The 20,042-nt window shown below is 39.3% G+C and overlaps 3 protein-coding genes across 3 annotated transcripts in view; 2 read left to right on the top strand and 1 right to left on the bottom strand.

Moving 5' to 3' along the window:
• The first annotated feature begins 333 nt into the window (after positions 1 to 333).
• On the top strand, positions 334 to 1,931 carry LOC103511348. The gene is made up of 5 exons (XM_026825133.1): positions 334 to 347; positions 607 to 677; positions 995 to 1,069; positions 1,271 to 1,350; positions 1,746 to 1,931. The coding sequence occupies exons 1-5, from the start codon at positions 334 to 336 to the stop codon at positions 1,929 to 1,931; spliced, it is 426 nt and encodes a 141-aa protein (XP_026680934.1).
• Positions 1,932 to 2,159: 228 nt separating this feature from the next.
• Positions 2,160 to 13,138, bottom strand: LOC103511347 (histone-lysine N-methyltransferase 2C-like). The gene is made up of 10 exons (XM_026825132.1): positions 13,065 to 13,138; positions 12,605 to 12,705; positions 11,678 to 11,757; positions 11,300 to 11,468; positions 9,329 to 9,498; positions 7,944 to 8,134; positions 7,048 to 7,190; positions 6,631 to 6,665; positions 5,979 to 6,182; positions 2,160 to 2,522 (listed from the first exon to the last, which is right to left on the bottom strand). The coding sequence occupies exons 1-10, from the start codon at positions 13,136 to 13,138 to the stop codon at positions 2,262 to 2,264; spliced, it is 1,428 nt and encodes a 475-aa protein (XP_026680933.1). The 3' UTR covers positions 2,160 to 2,261.
• A 5,334-nt stretch (positions 13,139 to 18,472) lies between these two features.
• Positions 18,473 to 20,042, top strand: part of LOC103511346 (E3 ubiquitin-protein ligase SMURF1-like) — a 29,640-nt gene continuing 28,070 nt past the window's right edge. Inside the window, exons 1-2 of the mRNA XM_026825131.1 lie at positions 18,473 to 18,482; positions 19,089 to 19,159. Coding sequence (XP_026680932.1) covers positions 18,473 to 18,482; positions 19,089 to 19,159 — 81 coding nt within the window. The remainder of the gene's footprint in view (positions 18,483 to 19,088; positions 19,160 to 20,042) is intronic.

Raw genomic sequence — 20,042 nt, 5'->3', positions numbered from 1 at the left:
TCTGAAACTTTCTCGCTTTGAGTTCATACTCTTGCTCGGCGTAGCTTAACACAGGTGACGCTAAAACCGGTCTTAAAATAACGACTGAAGTGTTATCTAAAACTTTTTTGCTTTGAGTTTATATGTCGTCGCGACAAATTTCAAGATCAGAGCTCATTTGTGTGAGAAAATGTGAAAAAAATCCCCCAAAAACCAGTTAAAGTTTTTAATAACATAACACCTGAATGTTTACAGCAGAAGACCTTGCTTGATAAAAAAAAGAGTGTTTCAGCGCCGTTTTTATTTCTTAGCAATAAAACAACTGCTACATTAGACTCGATGGTGTTTCGTAGCATGCCTATCTCGCAGTATGTGTCCCTCATGAGATGGGCGAGGAGAGACACAATACTTCCCAGTTAGCCAATTAGCGCCTAGCGTTGCCATATGGCAACACTCGTTACTAGTAACAGTAAATAAGTAGAACATAGTAACAGTAAATAAAAATCAAAGGGAAAAAAATAATTCAGGCGCTAATGGGTTAAAAATAGAAGTGCTTTTTTTGTCGACTGTGGGAACCACTCCGCTAACTTTAATTGATATTTATTTAACCCTTTGATTCTCCCTCAGGTTCGTTCACGGTACGTGTGATCCGGATGCCGAGCTCAGTGTGTACGAGGCTCGCAAGAAAGCCACGCCGAGCTCGTGTTCCTGGTAAAAAGACCTTTAATTTGATATATAGGTCGACTAGGTTTGGATAAGTCCTTCTATGGGGACAGACTGACAGACACCGAAGCGAATACAATAGCCCGTCCACTATACCTTTTTATTACTATCGTAATAATAAAGGAAGGGCGGGCTAAAAAGAGAACATGTGTACGAAAAAAATCGTTTTGTTATTCTATTTTTTAATGGCTTCCTTTGAAATGGCAGGGTTCTCTCTTCCACCTAACCACTAAATTATTCTTTCACTGTGAACCTTCAAGATATTTCACCAGGGAGGTCTTTTCCGAGTGAGTTGTAGTTGTAGAGTTCACAGTAACTCTGCTTGGTATTGAAACTCAATTTCCTGCCTCACTCAAGAGAAAACACAGTAAGTATCTTCCCTTATCCGACCTTGAGGTAGTGGTTATACACAGGGCTAGTAGGCTAGGCTAGGCTCAGCTCGAAAAATAGAAAACAAGCTGGGCCCGTCCCTCCGGGAATTTTTTAGCCCGTAGTTTATTAATGAGTTGTAGAGTTCACAGTAACTCTGCTTGGTATTGAAACTCAATTGAACTATTCGTTGTTTCAGGTTGTGAAGATCTCAGTATGGATGGAACTCAAGATAATTCCCTATTATCTGAGGATATGGAACTTGATGTTTATGATAAGGTAAGAATTGAGTCTCACTTTCGAAAAAATAAAAAAAATAAAATAAAAGTATTTCGGTGTGAATATTTAAATAGAAGATTACTCTCTGGTGCTCTCATATTGAATTATTGACCCATGACCCATGACCCAAATTATTGTACATACCTATCTCTTCTCTTCTCGATCATCTGATAATAGGGACATCCTACGGGATGGGCAGGCTACGGCACAGACCACACGAGTCTAATGTACCAATTGCAGTTGTTTAAGTACTACGAAATATTGAATAGCTCATCCCTTTAGCTAAAATCGGCGGTGGATTTTTTTTTTTTTTTTTTATATAAAAAGCTTTGTACTCCCCAAATAATTCACGATTTGCATTAGATTATTATAAGTTGTACCTTTCTCTCCCCCAGGGTTCAATCGGGGAGGGTGATTCCGCCACGAGTCTCTCCAAGCTATCCCTGGCCGTCGGTTTGGGCAAGGGTAAACCCTACCTGGCCTCCAAGATCGCCAAGAAGAAGCTGGGAGCAAAAGGTTACGGCAAAATGTCCTCGATTACCGCGGCGCTGAGCTCGTTGACGAAAAATAATGCAAGGTAAGTGTCTTCCGCCACTTGTAATTTAAGTACGTGTAAGAGTTTCCATTTTTAGTCCGTCCTTCCTTTATTATTACAATAGTAATAAGATATAAGGGGGGACGGACTATTGTATTCGCTTCGGTGTCTGTCAACACGTGAGGCACTGAGCACACCACTTGCATTATATGGTCCAGGGGCGGATCCGTACAGTAGATATGATAGCCTACATACAATGTATTGTCAGGGGCGGATAGGACAGGGGGAGATTACCTGTAGCCCCACACGTGAGGCACTGAGCACACCACTTGCATTATATGGTCCAGGGGCGGATCCGTACAGTAGATATGATAGCCTACATACAATGTATTATCAGGGGCGGATAGGACAGAGGGAGATTACCTGTAGCCCCACACGTGAGGCACTGAGCACACCACTTGCATTTCCACGTGCCGCGCGGGATATGGTCCAGGGGCGGATCCGTGCAGTAGATATGATAGGAGATGTCGCATTCGTCGCATAGAATGAGCCGGCCCTCGTCATGTCGCTGGGCGCATCCCTCGCACACAGTACAGTCCAGACATCGCCAGCCCTTGGACAGAATCACCTTCGAGATCTGACGGGGGGAGAACAAAATAAGTACAATGTAGACTAGGTTTGTATACCAGAGGTCCCAGGTTAAATAATAATAATAATTCAAATTCATTTATTTATTTTAAGTGCATACATGTAGTGATGGGTACTACGCCCCTGGACCATATAATGCAAGTGGTGTGCTCAGTGCCTCACGTGTGGGGCTACAGGTAATCTCCCCCTGTCCTATCCGCCCCTGATAATACATTGTATGTAGGCTATCATATCTACTGTACGGATCCGCCCCTGGACCATATAATGCAAGTGGTGTGCTCGTGCTCAGTGCCTCACGTGTGGGGCTACAGGTAATCTCCCCCTGTCCTATCCGCCCCTGATAATACATTGCATGTAGGCTATCATATCTACTGTACGGATCCGCCCCTGGACCATATAATTTGTCGCAAGTGAAAATGAACAATTTAGTTTCAATTTTATGGGTAATTTTAGCCTTACTCTTACCTTTACTGTCACTTTAGGATTACGAAAATTACAAATTTATATTTTATCTCTCCACACAGATCCGCTGGCGGTCTGCACTGGGGGAGGGGGCCCTGGAAACACACAAGGAAAAGGTTAATGTTGGGTGGAAGAGCTCACTAGGTGAGACTTCTGCCACTAAAGCCTTAAAATAATAATAGAGACTTCTGCCACTAAAGCCTTAAAATAATAATAATGAAGGCCCTGCAATATCGTCAGAGAATCTGTAGTGTTATTTATCAATAGAGGATAATAGCCCAACCTCAGGTATCCTGTCGAGTCTCCTAATGAACTTTTGAAAAACGAGGTTAGACCCAAGTATTGTACAAGAAAAGAAATAAAACCATATTTATGTAGGAATCAGTGGTGCAGTGACCAACCTCAGTGGTGCAGTGGTTGGACTTCGGATCTGGAGGTTGGTGGTTCGAAAATATGTATCAAAGTTTATTTCATGTTTCAACACATTAGGTTGCTAACATACATCAGTAGGTATGTACATATATATAGTAAAAAAAAAAACAAACAAACAAACAAAGCAAAGAATATAAATCAAAAACAAATCAAGTTCAAGTCAAGTCATAAACTTCATCAATAATTTGGGAAAGAGGTATTCCATACCTCGGCTGGGATTGAACCCACGCCCTCCTGTTTACCAGTCGAGCGCCTTGACCACTACACCACCGAGGCAGGTGTTTTATGTTTTAAGATGTTTTAAGAAAGAAAATAAAGAGAATAAAAATGGTGACAGAAAAATTAAAAAAAAACTGAAGAAAGAAAAGAAAAGAGAAAACAAAGAAAGAAGCGGGTGCACAAATAATGAAAGCTTACCTCGCTTACCCGTGAGTTTTTTCTTCCGGTGCAGGGGATTGAACTGGGCCTGGTCCAATGAGAGTCCGCGGATCTGGGACATACCGGCCTCACTCAGACAGACACCATCCATGTAGTAGTCAGGCTGGTGACGAGGTAGATCTGGGAAGAGAAAATATTCAATTTGATTGCAAAAATAGTACATTTAGTGTATTTTCCTTAGAGATCTGGGACATACCAGCCTCACTCAGACAGACACCATCCATGTAGTAGTCAGGCTGGTGACGAGGTAGATCTGGGAAGAGAAAATATTCAATTTGATTGCAAAAATAGTACATTTAGTGTATTTTCCTTAGGGATCTGGGACATACCGGCTTCACTCAGACAGACACCATCCATGTAGTAGTCAGGCTGGTGACGAGGGAGATCTGAGAAGAGAAAATATTCAATTTGATTGCAAAAATAGTACATTTAGTGTATTTTCCTTACGGATCTGGGACATACCAGCTTCACTCAGACAGACACCATCCATGTAGTAGTCAGGCTGGTGACGAGGTAGATCTGGGAAGAGAAGAGAAAATATTCAATTTGATTGCAAAAATAGTACATTTAGTGTATTTTCCTTAGGGATCTGGGACATACCGGCTTCACTCAGACAGACACTATCCATGTAGTAATCAGGCTGGTGACGAGGTAGATCTGGGAAGAGAAGAGAAAATATTTAATTTGATTGCAAAAATAGTACATTTAGTGTTATTTTTTAAATCGATTTATCTCGGGATCTAGAAGTCGTAGAAGAAAAAGAAAAATTCCGTTGGTCATTTTTCCTGCTCTATGACTTTTAAACATCACCAAAGTAAGCGCAACTGATCTGTTGAAACTTTTTCGGCTCTGAGCTTGGATTTCGGCGAGAACTCAGCCTCGTGAAGACCACTGAGTAGCTCCTTTAATCGAGTAGCGACCAGTCGTACCAGTGTACAAAGATCCGTGAAAAATGTGGATTGCAAAGGAGGAACTTTTTTTTGCATTGGTTTGACCTTAAGGAATAAGGCCCGACCGTAGGAGCAAAGGAGGCACTTGGTGGTGCTGTGATATCCACAAAATTTGCGAACCAGGCTCTCCTTTATCACAAATAAAGTGTACAAAGATCCGTGAAAAATGTGGATTGCAAAGGAGGAACTTTTTTTTGCATTGGTTTGACCTTAAGGAATAAGGCCCGACCGTGGGAGCAAAGGAGGCACTTGGTAGAATAGAATAGAATAGAATAGAATATACCTTGTTTATCCTGCTGGGATAGGACTGAAAAGTCCCTTTTCCCCCGCAGTCTAACCAAGGTCTCATATATTTGATGCATTAGGTTTGATACATTAGGATACATATATTTGATACATTGGTAGAATAGAATAGAATAGAATATACCTTGTTTATCCTGCTGGGATAGGACTGAAAAGTCCCTTTTCCCCCGCAGTCTAACCAAGGTCTCATATATTTGATGCATTAGGTTTGATACATTAGGATACATATATTTGATACATTGGTAGAATAGAATAGAATAGAATATACCTTGTTTATCCTGCTGGGATAGGACTGAAAAGTCCCTCCCTGGTTAAATACCCAATTTTTATAAATACCCGGGTATTTTCAAGAAGCGCCTCAGTCGAATTGTGCCCGGGAAATTAAAAAAAAAATCAAGTGACAATGTTTTTTGTTTATTTTTCTTCTTTTTTAAAATACCCGGGTATTTACCCACCCTGGGGGTGGATAAATACCCGGGTAAATACCCAATTTTTATTTACCCACCCAGTGGGTATTTACCCACGACCCATCACTACATACATGACAGATGACAGTTGGAAATACAACCTATAATAATGTTACACACTGTAGGGAAAGAGAAATTAAGAAAAAAAAAAAGAAAAGAAAACTAATATAACAAAGGTTATAAAAACAACAAGTACCTAATTAAAATCATTCTAGGAAATGTTGTACAAAATATCTTTCAAAATAGATATAACACTTTTAATTTTAGTAAAAAAAAAGTTTCCGGCTCTGTGCTTGGAATAAGAGGCTGTGCACTCAGCCTCGTGAAAATAACTGAGAATCTACTGCCAGTAGTGCCCACTGTGATATCGTCAAAAGTAGATTTTTTTCTCACTTTCATATTAACACAGTAAGGATGGTAACTTTGGCCGCACTGGGAGCAAGCGATGAGGCATCCCTCCTGGTCCGTGCCCACCGCGCCACACATACAACACAAGTCCTGAGAGAGCACATAATCATCGGAGGAACTGCACAACACAATCTTGTTCTCATCTCTCTCCTCATCCGACTGTTTCGCACACGCGTCTGCCTGAGGTTTCTGCAAACATGAGGAAGCAAATAGTCATTGAACGAAGGAAACGAAGTTTAATGGTGGATTTCACCAATAACTTAATGAGAGATTCAACTAATGGGAGAATTTTCAATGATAAAAAAAGGAGTTTTTAATGATCCAAACAGGAGTTTTTAAAAACTCCTTTAGATTATTAAAATATCCTTTTTGGATTATTAAAAATTCTCCCATTAGTTAAATCTCTCATTAAGTCGTTGGTGAAATCCACTATAAGTTTTCCTAAGGGGATAGAGAGCACATAATCATCGGAGGAACTGCACAACACAATCTTGTTCTCATCTCTCTCTTCATTCGATTGCTTCGCACACGCGTCTGCCTGAGATTTCTGCGATATGGGGAAGCAAATTAAGAAAATACATAATAGATAATTGAATGATCAAACAACCTTCGTGGTCGAGTGGATATTGCACTAGGCTTGCACACCACACGGGAGGTCCCGGTTTCGATTCCCTGCAGAATGGAGGAGTTGCAAATGGGTAAAAATTATAAATAAATGGTCGATTCCTATGTAAAAAGTTGGGAAAAATCCAAAGCTGAAGTCAAAACTCCGAAAACACGATCGAATAAACTACGGGCTAAAAAATTCCCGGAGGGACGGGCCCAGCTTGTTTTCTATTTTTCGAGCTGAGCCTAGCCTAGCCTAGCCTACTAGCCCTGTGTATAACCACTACCTCAAGGTCGGATAAGGGAAATAATCACGATCGAATAAACTACGGGCTAAAAAATTCCCGGAGGGACGGGCCCAGCTTGTTTTCTATTTTTCGAGCTGAGCCTAGCCTACTAGCCCTGTGTATAACCACTACCTCAAGGTCGGATAAGGGAAAATACTTACTGTGTTTTCTCTTGAGTGAGGCAGGGGCAGAATGATCGTTGGTTTTACAAGCGCCGCATACATACTCGTAGCTCGGCGTGGCTTTCTTGCGAGCCTCGTACACACTGAGCTCGGCATCCGGATCACACGTACCGTGAACGAACCTGAGGGAGAAACAAAGGATTAAATAAATATCAATTAAAGTTAGCGGAGTGGTTCCTACAGTCGAAAAAAAAGCACTTCAAAGGGTTACCTTCTGTTGTTCTCGTGTTGAGTTGTTGACCCAGCACTTAACCCATTAGCACCTGAATTGTTTTTTCCCTTTGATTTTTATTTACTGTTAATATGTTCTACTTACCATCTAAGATCAGCAAAAACCAAGACAAGTACGAGTGTTGCCATATGGCAACGCTGGCAACGCTAGGCGCTAATGGGCTAACTGGGAAGTATTGTGTCTCTTCTCGCCCATCTGATGAGGGACATACTACGGGATGGGCATGCTATGACACAGACCATAAGAGTCTAATGTAGCAGTTGTTTCATTGCTAAGAAATAAAAACGGCGGTGAAACACTCTTTTTTTTATCAAGCAAGGTCTTCTGCTGTAAACATTCAGGTGTTATGTTATTAAAAACTTTACATACATGAGGCCTTGTTCAGACTGATGGGAGTGGTGGGGTAAAACGACTTTTTAGTGTAATTCAAACAAGGTAATGTAGTCCATATTTAAAATTTTTATCAAGCAAGGTCTTCTGCTGTAAACATTCAGGTGTTATGTTATTAAAAACTTTACATACATGAGGCCTTGTTTAGACTGATGGGAGTGGTGGGGTAAAACGACTTTTTAGTGTTATTCAAACAAGGTAATATAGTCTATATTTAAAATTAAATGCACAGAAAATTTTCGCAAATACGCACCGTTTACACGAGGAACACTGGACCATTTCCCGGTGCGCGGCGGCGCGGTAAGCCCGATGACAGAGGGGGCAGGACAGACCCTTGTTCCTCTGCTGATAGCACGAGTCACACACCGTGTAGTGAGCGTGCCATCGGGAGGACAGGCCCGCCCCTGGCGTGCGCGACCCGCAGTCACTGCACAGGCGGCAACACTGTAACACAGAGAAGTAATGTATTATATACAATAGGCAACACTGTATAACACAGGGAAATATATTTCAAGTCACACACCGTGTAGTGAGCGTGCCACCAGGAGGACAGGCCCGCCCCTGGGGTGCGCGACCCGCAGTCACTGCACAGGCGGCAACACTGTAACATGGAGAACAATGAAAATTTTAGTGACTGTACAATCAACAACACTGTAGAGTGTAGATAATAATGTTGTATGTACCCCCACCCCTGGGGTGCGCGACCCGCAGTCACTGCACAGGCGGCAACACTGTAACATGGAGAACAATGAAAATTTTAGTGACTGTACAATCAAGAATACTGTAGAGTGTAGATAATAATGTTGTATGTACCCCCACAAAAACACAAATGTGAAAAAAAAAAAGGCCAAGTTCCTATCCAAAAATGTAGGCCCTTAAAAGTGGTGAGATCAGAAAATTAAGGCCAAGTCATTAGTAGGTACAGTTGGTGGTGGTATAGAAAAAAAGGCCAAGTTCCTATCCAAAAATGTAGGCCCTTAAAAGTGGTGAGATCAGAAAATTAAGGCCAAGTCATTAGTAGGTACAGGTGGTGGTGGTATAATAATAATGACAAAAATCTCTTTAGAGAGAACAAAAAAACCCTTTTTAGTTCATGTGTATGTGTATTTTACATACTAATGATTGTCTTTACATTATGGACATTCGTATTCATGAAACATCAACAAAACCAGTAAAAATGTTTGCTTTCATCGGAATGTGAAGAACGATCGTGTGTAACTCAAGTAAGGCAAATGCAGTGTTCTCTGCACCCTGGGCACTATACATTTTGAAATTCGGGAAATGTCCGGGTTTTCGATGGAATGTCCGGGTTTTTGGAACCAAATGTCCTACTTTTTAAAAATTTGATCTGGAGACCCTATCAGTAGGTAATGTCTAATGTAATGAGTCTTATGGATCATTGCAGTTGATAATAATAATAATAGACTCTTGAGTGGAAGGCAACCACTAGGCGAGGTTAACGCCTTAGGCGTTCTCTACCACCTAACCCTTAGAGCTCCATTATTATGTGGTCAAATTCTCAAATAAATGAGGATAAAATTCCATACCTCGGCCGGGATGGAACCCACGCCCTCCTGATTACCAGGCGAGCGTCTTGACCACTACACCACCGAGGCAGGTGTTGTTGCACACACTTACCTTACACTTCCAGCCAAACTTGGGTATGGTGGTAACAACAGGTCGGAGACAGGTCGAGTGGTATGCTTTCAGGCAGGTTTCGCATACCATCACCTTGCTAGTATCTTCGGAGGTGACGCGACAGATTTGACACACGCGACACCCTGTACATTGCCAGCCCGCACGACTCCCTGGAATAACGACGAGGGAAGAAGGGAGAACAATAAATAGAATAGAATATACCCTGTTTGGTTACACTGCCAGAATTCAATTTCAATTCAATTCAATCATTTATTTATTGAACATAATAATAGATATACAAAGGTGTTTTTCCCAAGTCAATATTGTGAGACTACTTTTCTAAATAGCATGAATATGTTTAACCATCTAAACAGCTACTCAGAACTGAAAAATTACCTTCTTACAAATATTGAAAATATTAAATTAGTTTGGTTACACTTTATACGTTTATATGTATCTACTTTGCTATTATTTTTATAGTTTATATACTTTATGTACTATCTTATATATTGTAATCTTCGTTGAATGAATGGGCTTTTCATATTAACATTAACAATATCTTATTGTGTGAGAAGTTATTTCATTCAGCGTTGAAAAATATAACATATAACAACAATGAAAAATATAACAATAGAAAAAATGAGACTGAAAAGTTCCGAAAGAGAAGAAAGACAGGATAGGAAAAAGTCAGCCGTTTCGAGAACGAACCTTATCTGTTTAGGATAAAGTTTGGCCTGGGCGGGAATCGAACCCGTGACCTAGCGCTTACAAGGCAGGCGTGCTACCCTCCGAGCTAACTAGATGGTAATTAGTGTGGCAGCACTGATTGATTCTTCATGTAATAATCAGCTGTTTTTTGTTTACTCTGAAAATATCAAGAACGAGGGAGGTTTGAAAATAAAAAGTCCCACATATCGATCAAGGATGACAAAATATCCCTCATCTTGGCCAGCTGATTTAATAAATTTGTTTTAAAAGGGGTGCGACTTTGAATGTCATGTTTGTATTGTGTCCGTGGCCAGCTGAAATTTGGCCAACAACCTATTGAATTTTTTTTTTTTTTAGCTCGCAGTAGATGATAGAGGTCAGTAGATATCAAAAGTCAATCGAGTGCTAAAGACGGCCTGGGCAAAAAGTTATACATCCGGATACCAACCAAGCGCAACGTTGCTTAACATCAGTGATCCATCGAGAACTTGTGCATTCAAGGTGCGGAAGCAATCTTTGAAGTAATATTTCGAAAATATGATCAAGGACCAATTAGCCCAGATAGCACCTTATTCTCCAGCTATGGATAGTGAATAGCACTCGATCTTTTTACAGTACTCTAATCCGAAAGTTAAACTTAAAACGAGTTTTTGAACTCACTTTGTGGCCCCCGGCGGCCCTATACAAGAAAAACAGACATTTTGGCTTCCCAAATGGAGACTCCACCATTTTCATTTGACGCTTATAATTTCAGGTAAGCTTTTCTTCGAGACAAAACGAACATGAATATTTGTATCAATTTCTTATGGAGTTCCGGAGAAGATGAAAATGATTTATTAAATGATTTCAGACAAATAAAACTTTCTCGCTTTGAGTTCATAGGTCGTCGCGACAAATTTCAAGATCAGAGCTCATTTGTGTGAGAAAATGTGACAAAAATCCCTCAAAAACCAGTTTTTTTTTTTGATTTATGGCTTTAAGGTTTTCTGGACAAAATTTGCACCACCATTTTCGTGTTCCTGGTAAAAAGACCTTTAATTTGATATATAGGTCGACCAGGTTTGGATAAGTCTTTCAATGGGGACAGACAGACGGACAGAGTGACAGACACCGAAGCGAATACAATAGTCCGTCCCTTTTTATTACTATTGTAATAATAAAGGACGGACTAAAAATAATAATAAAAAAAATCAGTAAGTAGTCTGTTCTTCTATCTCCGAGTAGTGGACTAGATCTCTCAGTTAACTCACCTGAGCAATGGACCCTGGCCCAGCTGACTCCGCTGTCCCAGGTTACACAGCGAGCACACTTTCCCCGGGTACTGTTCCGGGTACAATGCGACCCTGTCATCCACTCCCACGCCGGCCTTCGGACCCTGGGGCGTGGCGGCTTCATTGGCGGCCGAGGGCGGCTCGCCAAAGTCGAAACAGGACTCGGGTAGTGATGGTAATTAGTGTGGCAGCACTGATTGATTCTTCATGTAATAATCAGCTGTTTTTTGTTTACTCTGAAAATATCAAGAACGAGGGAGAGGTTTGAAAATAAAAAGTCCCACATATCGATCAAGGATTACAAAATATCCCTCATCTTGGCCAGCTGATTCTGATTTAATAAATTTATTTTAAAAGGGGCGCGACTTACCGATCTGTGAGTGTTCTGTGGAGGAGCGGCGACCACTTGAGCCGCCCTCGAGGGACTTCTCTGAGGTGACGTACATGCCTCTGTGGGGGGGGGGAGAAGAAATGAGACATTAAGTAGATAAAGTTTGATATAATGGCCGGAGCCAAAATGTGACTTTGAACTCGGTTTAAGTTTACCTTTTGGATTAAGCAAATCTGATTTGTTAATTTCAAAAATTTAAACCAATAGATCAGTTGCGCTTACTTGGGTCATGTTTCAAAGTCATAGAGGAGAAAAAATGAGGACCAATGGAATTTTTCTTTTTCTTCTACGACTTTAAGAGGAAAAAATGTGCCCACAATTTGAATTTTTGAAACGAAGCTTATGTTCAAATATAAATGGTTTGTTGAAAATAATAATAATAATAATAATTTAAAAAAAAAGGGTTACTTGAGTTGGGTTTAGGTTGTGTTGCTGGGTTTGGGTCTTTGGGTTAGATTGAAATAGGCATCCCAGCATCAAATATGTATGCCAATGGAAAAAAAAAGTTTGGTGCTGATCTAACGGAAAAAAGAAAAAAAAAAGGATGGGTCGGAATTTGACTTAGAGGGGTACAAGGTACAAGTAGAAGAAACTATCAAATGTTTACTTTCTGACGCAGTTGGTTTTTTATACAGAGCGCCTAACTCCATGTCCTCACGGGTGCGAGAACTCCCACCTCCTCCTTTCGACTCTTCCATCTTGAGTGAAAGAAAATCTAAAAAAAAGAGAGAGAGAGAGAGAGAGAGAGAGAAGGTAATTGTGTTAAGCATAAATGCTTGTCACAAATTTCGTTCCCTGCTCGACCACAATAATAGTAGTAGCCTACTGCTGGAGTAAAGGGACTTTTCAGTCCTATGGGAGCAGTATAAATAAGCACTATTATTATTACGGGATCGAGTCACTTACCATTAGCTTCGAATACAACACTAACATCGGTTTCTTCAACGTAACCGATGATGCTCAACTCATCAACCGGTTCAAATTCGCTCAGTACGTTGCTGCTTTTACTGAAAAATAAAAAAAAAAAGAAAGAAAAAAAATAGTACTTCAATATCCCTTTGTCTGGCTGAGGGATTATAAACATATACCTAGTAAATCAGCGTCTAGGGGACTATAAACAGGGAGTAGACTAGTCCAAATTTCCTCACGCTATATCAATAGCGAAGGTTGAGTGCAAAGGGCATCCACGCGGAAAATTTTGTTTAGCCAAAACCAGTTGTCCTCAAAGCGATCACTCTAAGTCTGATTGAGAGGCCGACGACAAACGCCAACCCCATCTGAACATGGGAAAAGGCAAAGAAGAAGAATATCCCTCTTATTGACATCAGACATAGAGGTAGATAGAATTAAACTTGCCAGCAAAAACAGTACTTCAATATCGCCTAACTCCATGTCCTCACGGGTGCGAGAACTCCCACCTCCTCCTTTCGACTCTTCCATCTTGAGTGAAAGAAAATCTAAAAAAAAAAAAAGAGAGAGAAGGTAATTGTGTTAAGCATAAATGCTTGTCACAAATTTCGTTCCCTGCTCAATGCACTACGCTAAATTTCGTGACTTGACTTGGACTCGAACCACCAACCTCCTGATCCGAAGTCCACCGCGCTATAAATTTCATGACTTGACTTGGACTCGAACCACCAACCTCCAGATCCGAAGTCCACCGCGCTAACCACTACACCACTGAGGTTGGTATCAATCAATATGTAGCTTCATCAATGCCGGTGGTTACTAAACTCAAAGATAGCGTTTACGTAGATCTAAACAAATTGTTAAAGCAATCTGACTTAACGATCTTAAACCAAAGTTTAGAATCAACCAACTATGTACATAGGTTTGGTTTAACTTAAAGTACTTAGCTAATGTTTAGAACCTTAAGTGTGTCCTCCAATTAATATGACAATTTATTTCTTCATCAAAGGAATAAGTTTGTATTAACTTATTTCTTATTTGTTGGTACACACATTTGGTAAAACAATTCAAACGCTAAAAATGATTTTGGGTGAGTAAAAACACTTGGCTTTATGTTTTACGTACATTTTTATTAAATTACAGATGGATCCATTTCGGCTGTTACGCCATCATCAGTGTATTATTACGTTTGTTTATTTCTAAAAATTACCTGTAATTTTGGACGAGTGGTTTATAGATTTTTCTTGAAAACAAAGCCAAATTTAGGAAAATGACCCACAGAACCTTGGAAATGATTAGATCTACCTACCCTAAGCCATTGTCAGTGTTTTTCTGGTGCACCATGTACAATTCATCTATTATTTGGTAGGTAAAGAAACAAAAAACTAAATAAAAAAGGAACTAAGGACATTTTGATATTAAAATTTTACCCATCAAAAATAGAATGGCCCATGATGAAACAAGAATGTTATGGTAATAATAAATTGCATATCAAATTACAACTGAGCTGCAGAGGAGCATAAAAAAGGTTGATACTCGAGTCCCTAACTTTCCGATTTGAAAACTGCTTAATGAGGATACAAGCTTAGCCTGAATGATAGCCTAATCCTTGTAATTGCAGGGGGCTTTGATTTTGGGTTGTACAAGGAAAACTATTTCGATCGCTGTTGTTGATAGCGACTGGGGCAGGATCAAGATCATGGAGTGGCCTAAACCTGGCTCTACCCATCTACCCTTCCTTTTCAAGCTCCCATCTTTCCGTCATTATCAGAATTTCTCGATGGCGATTTATCAATTCAGGTGGAAATTAACAGTTGGCATTAAAATCTGAAGAGGTAATTGAAGTAAAGCTTCGTTTTCTTCGTCATATAAACGAAGAGTGAACATCAAGGACGTAAAACTGGCCGCTACAAGAAGATGGTTTGTGAGTAGGTAAATAAAAATTACCCATGGTGGATGGAAAAGTTTGATACCATAAAGATGGATGAAAATTTGGAAAACTTACCAATCTCTTGGGGAATTTAAAACATATAAAAAAAAAAAAAAAAAAAAAAAAAAAAAAAAAAAAAAAAAAAAAAAACAGTTCATCATTTGAAATGCAAACTAATGACCTAAAAACTAACAAAAGGTCTGTAATTTTTGGAAGAGTGGTTTTTAGATTTTTCTTGAAAACAAAGCCAAATTTAGGAAAATGACCGACAGAACCTTGGAAATGATTAGATCTACCTACCCTAAGCCATTGTCAGTGTTTTTCTGGTGCACCATGTACAATTCATCTATTATTTGGTAGGTAAAGAAACAAAAAACTAAATAAAAAAGGAAAGAAAAAATGTTTATAGGTACCTAAGGAAATTCTGATATTAAAATTTTACCCATCAAAAACAGAATGGCCCATGATGAAACAAGAATGTTATGGTAATAATTGCATATCAAATTACAACTGAGCTGCAGAGGAGCATAAAAAAGGTTGATACTCGAGTCCCTAACTTTCCGATTTGAAAACTGCTTACAGAATGGCCCATGATGAAACAAGAATGTTATGGTAATAATAAATTGCATATCAAATTACAACTGAGCTGCAGAGGAGCATAAAAAAGGTTGATACTGGAGTCCCTAACTTTCCGATTTGAAAACTGCTCAATGAGGATACAAGCTTAGCCTGAAAGATAGCCTAATCCTTGTAATTGCAGGGGGCTTTGATTTTGGGTTGTACAAGGAAAACTATTTCGATCGCTGTTGTTGATAGCGACTGGGGCAGGATCAAGATCGTTGATTTTGGGTTGTACAAGGAAAACTATTTCGATCGCTGTTGTTGATAGCGACTGGGGCAGGATCAAGATCATGGAGTGGCCTAAACTCTACCCATCTACCCTTCCTTTTCAAGCTCCCATCTTTCCGTCATTATCAGAATTTCTCGATGGCGATTTATCAATTCAGGTGGAAATTAACAGTTGACGTTAAAATCTGAAGAGGTAATTGAAGTAAAGCTTCGTTTTCTTCGTCATATAAACGAAGAGTGAACATCAAGGACGCCTGAATGATAGCCTAATCCTTGTAATTGCAGGGGGCTTTGATTTTGGGTTGTACAAGGAAAACTATTTCGATCGCTGGTGTTGATAGCGACTGGGGCAGGATCAAGATCATGGAGTGGCCTAAACCTGGCTCTACCCATCTACCCTTCCTTTTCAAGCTCCCATCTTTCCGTCATTATCAGAATTTCTCGATGGCGATTTATCAATTCAGGTGGAAATTAACAGTTGACATTAAAATCTGAAGAGGTAATTGAAGTAAAGCTTCGTTTTCTTCGTCATATAAACGAAGAGTGAATATAAATACACGAATTGCATTTTTTTTTTTTTTTTTTTTTTTTTTCAAAATGATTATTACATACCTACCTAGTTTGTGAAAGGCTTTTGTTAGGTTAAACTTCAGTTATTAAGCAATTTTTGTATTCAAAATAATACCTATACCACACTAACTTGTGTCATCCATTGCAGATGTGTGTAAAGCATTAAAAAATGGACCATCATTTTCCACGCTCTTCTAGGCTTTTAGGTATTATTTATTGTTTGCACAGTTTGGCATTGAAATGGTAACTTAACCTGTGGGGTAGGTAGGCAGTATGTAGGTACATAACCACACAGTAGAGTAAGTTGTCTGAGATGAACAAATTTAATATAGAGATGTAGATTAAAGTTGAAATTGGATGATTCATAGGGTAAAGGAATCTAATGAAACAATAGAATTTATCCATATTTATCGAGTGCCATAAGTGGCTTTTTTAATAACTTATTGGTGTATCCATATTTATCGAGCTCCATAGCTGTTTTAATGAGGTCTTGGTAGATATGACAATCCTCATTATTTCTAAGAATTTGTGTATGTACCTATGTACTTAGTTGCCTTTTAAAAGCATGAAATATTAATAATAAAAAATATCCAAGAATACCTACCTAGATAACTATTGAATTGATTAGTAGGGAAGTAATGAACAAAAGCTCAGAGGCCTCTACTTTTACAAGAATTTCTGTATCATATCTTTCAATAGCCCTGAAAATATTTATCTGTGGTGAATGTCATTTTTTCATCTATATAATGGTGGGCAGTAGGTACTCTATGGGGGATGAGCATGATATGATATGAATATGACACAGACCTGTATACCTGTAAAGTTCAATACCACCAAGTAGCATTGTAATACAGTGCTACCAAACAATATTCAAGTACCTACATAAATAAATGATGATGGTAAAGAGGCCCCTTTTTATTTTTATTTATTTATTTTTTAGCTACCTACATATGTAAAAACCTACCTCTCCCTACTCTTTTTTTCTAACAGGAAGTGTAGGTATTTTTTTCTCTCAATTTCTTACATGGTTTTCCAATGTATCTCTACTCTGCCCTCCCACATGAGTTTGACAGATAGAATTCCCTCGTCAGAGAGCTAGTGAGAGGGGACACACATATTCCCCTAAGGCATTAATAGTTCTCTCGTCTCTTCTAGTAATTTAGGTAGTTGTAATTTGATCTCATTGCATTGAATGAAACCAAATCAATACATTTCTTTCTCATTCCTTCACTTGTATCTTTGGGGACATCACATTGCTTGTTCCCTTTAGCTCTTTTATTTTACCCATGAAAATATTATCTTTCTAGTCCTTGAAAAAAAAAGGGGGAGGAAGAAAAATGGATCCTGATAAAATTTGATCTCATTGCATTGAATGAAACCAAATCAATACATTTCTTTCTCATTCCTTCACTTGTATCTTTGGGGACATCACATTGCTTATTCCCTTTAGCTCTTTTATTTTACCCATGAAAATATTATCTTTCTAGTCCTTGAAAAAAAAGGGGGAGGAAAAAAAATGGATCCTAATAAGTAGGTAGGTAGGTACTTACTTAACTTCAATCTACAACAAAAGAGATGTGTTTAAGTGAGCTGTGTTGATTAATGATTATGTAAGTAACTGACTAAATACATAGAGCTTTTCTTTTACTTTATTAGCTTACTTAAGTGTACTTATTTTACTACCTGTTGGGTTTTTCCTACATTAGGTAGGTACATATCAGGTAGGCACTAGGCAGACTCCTACAAAACTTACTTTGTGGCCCCCGGCGGCCTAAGGGAAATATAGGCGCTGGATCAACAGTATGTACACGAAACCTCTAAATTCACTAGAGAGTAGAGCAATCAAAACACATAAGTGCAAAAATGTTTTGTTCACTATGGGAATCGAACCTGGGACATGCTGCATGGCAAAAAAAATCCCATGAAATAAATTCCCTTTGCAAAAGTCCCTGATTCATAAAAAAAAAATCCCACAAAATGGTGGTAGCGTTCTTGATTTTATTGCAGTGGCGGATCGCGGTAACAAAAAACCCCTCCCATGTACTGGACAGTGCTGCTCTCTAGTTGTGATATTTTTCATTTTTACTAGCTGAATTCCGTCAAGTGTATGACTAGTTTATTTAAATATGATTTTTCTGTAAGCTAAATTTCTTTAAGAAAGTGCTATCGTATTTTCGTGCCTGCTCCTTCATATATTCGATATTATGAGTACAAGAGATTTATTTAAGGTGTTTGATAGAGGTAACTGTAACTGCTAAGGTCTTATCGTTCCGAAATCGAAGAGAAAAGGAAGACGAACATTATCTGATAAGGATAAAATCCTCCCCGGGCGGGAATCGAACCCGGCCGCGGCTTAGCGCTTACAAGTCAGACGCGCTACTAACTAGGCTGACTTGCTTGCTATGACTGCTATGAGTACAAGAAAACCTAAATTGATCGGACATTGTTGTTGCTGTTGTCGACGGTGGTTTCGGTGTTGGTAGATGATTGAGGGTATAGGCTGGAGTCAATGGACCATGGTTTATGGTAGGTCACTGATAAGTCTTATCTGCCTTTTAGGCTTTTAGCTTAATTTATAAATCCGTCAGCTGATAAAATATAATTTTCCTTCGAGAATCTCAGCGAGTGACTATAAAGATCGCGAGACACTGGTATTGATTAAATTCGGCCCTAACACTTCTACATACCTACATGGACAAAAACAATATGTAACTTATGTGTATACCCTGTACCTATACCTACAATAGTGGCCTTTTTTTTCCCAAAGAGTTTTGATAGAGGGAACTGTAACTGCTAAAGTCTTATCGTCTCGAAATCGAAGAGAGAAGGAAGACAGGGTAGGAGAAAGCCAGCTATTCCTGGAACGACTTTATCTCTTCAGGATAAGTTCCGCCCCGGGCGGGAATTGAACCCGCGACCTAGCGCTTACAAGGCAGACCCCCTACTCACCAAGCTAACTAGGCTGGCTATTTATTTTGTCTTGTTCCAGTGTTATGTACATAAAATTTAGTTAAATTATGCCTTTTTTCCAGTATTATGATGTACAAGAGATTTAGCTAAATTATGTCTTTTCCAGCATTGCATCCAAGAGATCTAGCTAAATCGTGTCTTTTCTTGTCTTTTCTGTTCCAGTGTTGTGTGCAAGGAATTTAGCTCGCAAGGATTTATTCCGGTTACCAGATCCGTTTGCTAAGATCAGTGTGGTCACTTGATTTTTTTTTTAATTTCCCGGGCACAATTCGACTGAGGCGCTTCTTGGAAATACCCGGGTATTTATAAAAATTGGGTATTCCCGGGTAAATACCCAGGGTATTTACCCCAAAAATAAGTACCCGGGTATTTACCCATCACTAGATGTATCGCTTGACTTTGAATTTTGATGACATATTTTGAATTTCTTCTTCTCGACCAACCTCAGTGGTGCAGTGGTTAACGCGTTGGACTTTGGATCTGGAGGTTGGTGGTTCGAGTCCAAGTCAAATCATGAAATTTATCTTGGTGTAACAATTAGGGAACGATATTTGTGCCAAGCATTAGAGTAATCTTAACACAATGGGGCTCAACCAAATGACAATTTTTTTCGAGATAGAGTCCTATTCCGATGTAAAAATACCCAAAAAGTGCATTGGCGTTTCAAAATTCGAAAATTTCAAACGAAGATTTCTCCTCTTAGGAAGCCTCAAATGAAATTTTAAGCATTTCTATTGAGATCAGCGTGTTTCGAACTTCCTTTATCAGCGAAGAAAAAAAAAGTGGTTGAGCCCCATTAAAAATTCCTTTTATTTCTTCTTCTCAGATACATTGGGAAAGGCGATGGCATCACAATCAGCGTATGGAATCACAAGAAGATCCATAAGAAACAAGGAGGAGGGTTTCTGGGCTGCGTCCGAATTCTGGCCAACACCATACAAAGACTGAAAGACACTGGATGTAAGTAGAAGCGATACTCGACCAGGAATCGAACCCGGGACTTCTGGCGTGCAAGCCCAGAGGCTTCATAATGTCTCGCGTTTTCAAAACGGCCGACATTTTTGGATAGGATCTTCGCTTTATTTATTTATTTTTTTTTATTATTTATTTATTTTT

Source organism: Diaphorina citri, unplaced genomic scaffold (genome assembly GCF_000475195.1).
Source record: "Diaphorina citri unplaced genomic scaffold, Diaci psyllid genome assembly version 1.1 scaffold704, whole genome shotgun sequence".
Lineage (NCBI taxonomy): Eukaryota > Metazoa > Arthropoda > Insecta > Hemiptera > Psyllidae > Diaphorina > Diaphorina citri.
The sequence above is the reverse complement of the archived record's forward strand: the minus strand, read 5'-3'. Positions and strand labels throughout refer to the sequence as shown.